This window comes from Neolamprologus multifasciatus, chromosome 16, assembly GCF_963576455.1.
Source record: "Neolamprologus multifasciatus chromosome 16, fNeoMul1.2, whole genome shotgun sequence".
NCBI lineage: Eukaryota > Metazoa > Chordata > Actinopteri > Cichliformes > Cichlidae > Neolamprologus > Neolamprologus multifasciatus.
The window spans coordinates 4189929-4197220 of NC_140454.1; the positions used below are offsets into that span (position 1 = coordinate 4189929).

The 7292-nt window shown below is 40.4% G+C and overlaps 1 protein-coding gene across 1 annotated transcript; it reads left to right on the forward strand.

The window, feature by feature from the left end:
• On the forward strand, positions 1-7292 carry eaf2 (ELL associated factor 2). The gene is made up of 6 exons (XM_085136216.1): positions 1-213; positions 688-782; positions 1144-1280; positions 2359-2528; positions 3762-3989; positions 5699-7292. Exons 1-6 carry the CDS (start codon positions 111-113, stop codon positions 5743-5745), a joined length of 780 nt encoding a protein of 259 aa, XP_084992342.1. The 5' UTR covers positions 1-110; the 3' UTR covers positions 5746-7292.

The window sequence follows — 7292 nt, forward strand, 5'->3', positions numbered from 1 at the left end:
GGCGGGACTTAAAGTGCCAATGAGCTGGCCGAAGTTCTGTTGCTGTACATGGTTATCGGATAAAAAAGAGCAGCGGAAACTCAAAGTTTACAGCTCATGAAACTCACAGAATGAATGGAACGGCTTACTCCAACTTTGACAATCAAGAACATGTGCTGAAATTGGGAGAAACGTTTGAGAAACACCCTAAAAGTGCCTATCACACAGTGCGATGTAAGTGGTGGTTTCACTCGTTTGGTTTTGTGATCGCTAACCGTAGCATGCTAGTTAGCGCATTAGCTGAACATCCGAAAACAGCTGTTTGGTGTGTAGCCAGTTTAGCAGCTTCGTCAGTTCGTAGCTGTCGACTTACTGGTGAGACGTGCTTGTAAAAGTATATTTATTTAACTTTCTAAGCAAGTCAACTCTGAGATATACGTAGACTTTAAGCTCAGAGTTGTCAATATGCTAGATAATGTTAGCCCAGCTTAAGTCTGTACAACACTACCACCTGCTGGTGCCGGTACCCCACTGCAGCACTGTCAAATACATCCGTGGTTTACGTTTACAAATTCAGCAATGTCACTGTCATTATTAGAACATTGTACACATTGTTATATGTGATGTACATATACCATGTGTTATTTTACAAATTCTTGATTTTCGTTTGCGTTTTTTTTAAATTGTTGTTGTTTTTAATTGCCACAGATGACTTCAAACCAGCATCCATTGATACCTCATGTGAGGGGGAGCTCGAAGTGGGCAAAGGAGAGCAAGTCACTATTACGTTGCCTAATTTAGAGGTTAGTGTCTGGTGCTCTAGAGCTTTACACTGCAAGACATAAATGTGGATTTCAGTGGTGGATTATGGTGCAATCTTGTTTCAAGACCTCTTTTAGAGCTCATGTTTTTAACTTGGATGAGTGTTTGCAATCCACAATAGATCTCAACTGTTGCTGATCTCAACTTTCTGTGTGTGTGTGTGTGTGTGTGAGAGAGAGAGAGAGAGAGAGAGAGAGAGAGAGAGAGGAGCAACAACATTTTCAGCTTTGTGGTTTAAATTTTTGACAGATTTTTTGAGAAATTGTTAAAATATTCTCTGAAAAATTAGCATAATAGTACTAGCTTACATACATACTTACTTACATTTATTTTGCTTTTTAGGGTTCCAGTGCTCCTGTAACGGTCTTCAAGGGATCCAAGAGGCCTTACATGAAAGAGTGCATCCTGATTGTAAACCATGACACAGGAGAGTACAGACTGGAGAAGCTCAACAGCAACATAGCTGTGAAAAAGACGAGGTGGGGTTAAAAAGAAGCAGCATACTAATCTAAAGTGGTGTTTCATTTACACTTGCAAATTTGTGTGGCAGCAAGTGCCACTGTCACTATTTGATATAAAACTTTGCCCCGCAAAAAAGAGAAATTTGAAAGAATGAAAGGTAGGGCTGCCACGATTAGTCGACTAATAAAATCGTCAACGACTAATTTAATGGTCCTTCATTTCCCCAGATTTGAAGGGTGGGTCAGGTGTATACTTCGTGGCCCAACCTATCCCAGAATTCATAGCGCGGCCCAGCTCAGTTTCCAACAATGGCAGCAGCTAGTTAGTTTTAATATTACTCTTATTATTCTTTCTGGGTCACAAAATAAACGGTTAACATATTTTCAGGCGAGAATGTAACTGTGTAAACCTCAAATATCTGCTCAGTTTATCAAGACACCACATATTTTCAAAAGCGCTCCGACGTTTTCAGAGACGTCTGTTACGCACTAGCTCGATAGCTAGCCGGGGGCTAGGCTACCTAGAGCCTTGAGAACACCGGACTCCCGGCTAATCGTTTTCAAACCCACCGCCGTCTTTTGCTACTCAGGTTAAACATGATATTTAAGTCACTTAGATAACTTAAAAATGTTATTGTTTGGCTTTTTTCAGTATTTTATTTGTTCCTGAGTAAATCGGTTTGGCTGAGATTAAAGTTATAATTTTTACACAGCTGAATAAACGTCAAGCTAGATAGCAAGGAGTTTATTAAACTCCACCTTAACAATCTGCAAATTTCATTAAAATTTAATAAACTATCATCTTGTCTTTATTTTTAGTTAGCACATACCTTAAACACTTAAAGCTGTAAGCTAATGATAGTTATATAAGAGCAGATGCTGCTGGTGCAGTAAGTTGTACTTTTAGGTCCAATGGATGATGATCTGATTAGTCGACTAATCGCAAAAATAATCGGTGACTAGTTGACGATCAAAATAATCGTTTGTGGCAGCCCTAATGAGAGGTTAGTTATCAACATTTTTTTTTTTTTTTAAATTAAAAAAAGTATTAAAAGCTCCTGCGTGTCCGTGTTTGCCTGTTCTTGTGGATTTTCAGGGCTGAGGGTAGCAGTAAGATTCATTCTCGACTGGAGCAGCAGACCAGTCGTCTGGGCCAGCAGATGAGGAGTAGTAACAGCAGCAGTAACAAAACCCCAGCCAGCACTAAAAGTTCTCCACCAAAAGAGAAAACTTCCCCAGCATCCCCAATGGATGACATCGAGAGAGGTAACATGGAGTCAGACTTGGTGTGTTTAACTGATGACATCCACGTCTGTATCATTTTTATTGGGTTCGGCAGAAGAAGACTCATCTTTTCTCATAGACAAATTAGTCGTCATATCTTGAAGTCTTATGCAGAAATGTTTAAGGATGGGAATTGATAAGAATTTAACGATTCCGATTCCATTATTAATATCACTTATTGATTCAGTTCTCATTGGCTCATTGTCACCACCCTCTCTAAGCAGCATATCAAAGATATTACACATATTACACAGAACACTTTTTTAAAAGTGAGGGTGAGCATTCACTCAGCTTTACCATCACTCTCAGTTCTTGGCTAGCTAAGTAATGTCCATATCCACACTGCAGACTGCGCCATTATTTTTCTCCTCCAACACACGAACTGAAATCAGCTGATTGTAGCGAGAGTGCAAGAGCCGATAAGCGGGATTGATACGCAGGCAGACTTAAGATTTCCAGGACTTGGTCTACTGGGAACCGATTCTCTAGAACAGGGGTGTCAAACTCCAGGCCTCGAGGGCCGGTGTCCTGCAGGTTTTAGATCTCACCCTGGGTCAACACACCTGAATCAAGTGATCAGTTCATTACCAGGCCTTTGGAGAACTTCAAGACATGTTGAGGAGGTCATTTAGCCATTTAAATCAGCTGTGTTGGATCAAGCTTTACACACCCAGTCATCCACCCATTCACACACACATTCACACACTGGTGGAGGCAGCTACAGTTGTAGCCACAGCTGCCCTGGGGCAGACAGAAGCGAGGCTGCCATATCGCGCCATCGGCCCCTCTGGCCAACACCAGTAGGTGGTAGGTGAAGTGTCTTGCCCAAGGACACAACAACCGAGACGGTTCGAGCTGGGGCTCAAACCGGCAACCTTCCGATTACAAGATGAACACCCAACTCTTGAGCCACGATCGCAAACACATATTCTAGTTATGAAGTCACGTTGGATGTGATCCAAAATAAACCTGTAGCTTGTCAGAGTTTTATGGCGATACACTAAAGTAGCATGCTTTCCCTGGCAGAGGACATTAGAACATTTTCTGATATATTTGTTTTGGATATTTCTGCATTTCTGGGGCTGGACAAAAGGTGGAATAAAAGACTGCCTGTATTTATTTTACACTTGGGACATACAGGTGATGTTCCAGCCTTGAAATTGGAAAGGGAACCAAGATCATTTTAACACCCTTGTCTTTTTTTCCCCCCCCCAGAACTGATGGCCGAGGCGCGAGTCATGGATCAGATGAGCAGCAGCGACAGCTCCTCAGACTCTAACAGCTCGTCGTCCTCCAGCAGCGACGACAGCTCCAGCAGCAGCGATTCAGAAGATGAACGTACTTCCGCGGCACCCTCAGTCAACCACAGCATGCCTATCATCACCAGCACCGACTCCAACAGCCACCACCACGAGAGCGGAGGAGGACTCATGAACACGCTCAGTGAGTAACCCCCTCAGCTTCATCTAAGTTAGACGGACGTCATCTTTACATGAAAGTCAATACCACCTGGTTGCTTCTAAGTTAAAGTTGTCAACATAAATATGAACACATGAATCATACGCACCACAGAGCTGAAAGATTAGTTTTCCATAACATGTAAGGGCAGGTTCTCCCTTTAGTGGCAGTTCTCATTATTGTCACCCAGTATGAAAGCAGTTGGAGCTCTTAAGCTCCATCCACATGTCAGTCAGTTCACTAGTAGCACATAGCTTTGTAGTTGACGGTTATTAACCCTTTAAAGCCGGTCGGAGCGGGCACGCTCCGTTTTGCGTAACTATTTTTAAATCCCTGTAGCTCTGCAACCACGTGAGCTAGCGCAATAATTTTTTTTGCATATGAAACCGGAGGAGTTGTACTTACATCTTATGCCATCAGCTTGTCCTCGGTCACAGTTTCCTTCCACATATAGCTTTGCAAAAACTGCATAAAAAGCACTTGCAGCAACAAAAACATAATATTCCAGAAACACGCTTTGCCGATCCGATCAGCTGTTCATAACACTTCCTACATTGGATAAGACGTCAGTGCAAACTTTTGTATGTCCGCCATGACCTGCCCGAAACCGGAAGTGACGTCATTTTCGCGGAAATGTAGTTTTTTTTTTTTTTTTTACCATCAGGGCCTCATGAACCTATACTGGTGTTTTTAAAAGTTATCTTTGACTTTATGACTTTCTGTGTCGTTTCTGGGATGCTTAGGACTCATATTGCACTGCTGGAAATAATTTATTTTGATGCATATGCTGCTTTTTTGCAAATTTGCACTATAATATTTATTTTAGTTTTTCCTGCAGTATATAGAAATTGGTGTATTTCAAAAATAAAACTATGAAGACACTCAAAATAAATTTCCTGTGGTGGGAAACTATTTTGTGCAACTTTTTGTATTTACAGTTTTGAGGGATAAGCCTCTTAAATTTCTCTAACTAGAAATATATGTTAAAAAAACAAAAACGATTTTCAATTTTTTTGTAGTTTATTGCACTTTTTTGCAATTTATGTAATTTCTATGCACTTAATGCAGACATATTATTAAAATTTGGGCTATAATGGTTGTATTGATGTATATCAACTTGAAATGCTCCCAAAAATGGCTCCACAACATGTAAAAATATAATATAAGCTCTGGCGGACTTGGTTCTATGGTAGGTCTTAAAGGGTTAAAGCGTCTGGCTAACCAGATAACCTGCAGCATATTTCCACCATCAACTGTATTCATTACTCACATTAGTAGCTGCTTCACGCACTGTATTCAGTGTTGTTTTGTCCTTTTTTTTCTTTACACCTGTCTTGTCTTTGGCTTTTGTGGTCAGAATTATGATCTGAATGGGATGTGTCAAACACATTTTGCTTTTCCAAGATAATCTCTGTAAATTCTCCATAGGTTTCTCTTGTTCGTGTGTTTCTTTGATCTGTTTATTCATTTCTATTAGTCTGATTATTCGTAAATTTTTTTAAGTGTTTAATTGTATGATTTCTTTAAACTCAAGTTATAAACTACTGTTGTAGTAATTGAATAATAAAAGGGAGAGGTGAAACAAACCAAACTGTACCATACAAAGGTGATGCAGAGACCCTGTGCAAAGAGTAAACTGAGCTTTAAAGACACACGTATGTAATCTTAACTTGCTGTCTGTCCGTCCGCTGCAGAAAATGACCTTCAGCTGAGTGAATCAGGCAGTGAAAGTGACGACTGAACAGCAGGAGGACACGTCTGCCCGTTTGCAGATCTCAGGAGCATTCACAGTGAGGAGTGAAGGAGCCAGTCACAGACCTGTCAGTGTCCTGCTTCCATGAATATGGAACAGTCTTCTCTACATATCAAATGTAACGTGCTGCTTCTCTGCCAGAAATCAGTTTTTATGTCACATGTGTTGCTTTATATTTGTGTGTGAAGAGATGCCTTAGTTGAGAGCGCTGTGATGTCACTAATGTGAGAGAAGCTGTAACGTATGATGTGCACTCTGTGATGGATCTCACTGGATGCCTCTGTGTAGTTAAACCGACCGAGAAAATGTGATTGGCAGGATGATGGTGGTCTTCATATAATCGTCTTAAACAATAACTTCCTCAATTCAGCTTAGAAACATGAAAAAACTTTAGTTGTGCTTAGATAAGATATAAGTTGATGGCTTCAGGTCCGTCTCAGCTGCTTAGGTTTGTTTTATTAGAGACATATCTGTGTTAACAGAAATGAAAGCCGCGCTGCTTCAGTTACATTGAGCCTTTTATTTTGGATTACTTAAACTTTTTTGTTTTTTTTAATTTTAAGTTACATTAATTACTTTATTGTTCGGGCCATCACACGAAGAATGCGAGTCTAATGCATATAACTCCACGCTTTGCTTCTTATTGAACTCCTGAGAAATAGGCCAGACTATCAAAACATGGGCTGAAAGATGCTAAAATGCTCCATGGAGCAGAACTGAAAAGGTAGGTGATGATTATCTGTAGCTCAGACCACCTTGCATTGCACTAGTCATGTATTCATTGTTAAAATAAATAATGGTTATTGCAGCCTGAAGTAGTAGGACGTCTCCAAAACCTCGTGGATTATGATTATTTAGTATACAGCTGGGTTTTATTTCAGGCAAAGTAGTCCACGATGTAGTTGGCTGACTCAGAGTCATGCTTTGTAGCTTTAAACCTGCAATACTTGAATCTTTATATCTCTAAATATACTCGACCAATGATTACTTGCTTATATTTTATATATTTACCAACCAAGCAACTGGAAGTACGAGTAAATAGTGAGTGTGAGTCTTAAAGAACTTCATGTGCCTTGTGTTGTTTCCTTCCGCCTTGTATAACACGGGGCTTCCTATTGATTCTCAAGCGAGGCCCCCTCATCACTGCTGAGCTGTCGCTACAGGCAACAAGCTGCTGTTTATGGTCCAGAGTTTCTCTGGCATCCCTACTGACTGATCGATGGAATGAGAGAGAAATATAGAGAAATTCAGTTACATGTTTAGCCTAAAGGAGAGAGAATTGTTCGAGAGCAATTATACAAAAATAAAGATTTTAATGCTTTCCTGTGCTTTGGCGTCGATTTTCATTCGTGTGACTGCAACGTCTGTAGCTCTCTGTGCTTTGGCGTTTACTCCAAATTTTAACGCTGATATTTAAGTGTTGCTGATCAGACCAGGTGACCTTTTGCATTGACTTGCTGCCATGTGATTGGGTGATTGAAGGTTTAAGTTGTCAACCAGTTGAACAACCTAATAAAGTGATGTGTGAGTTATTA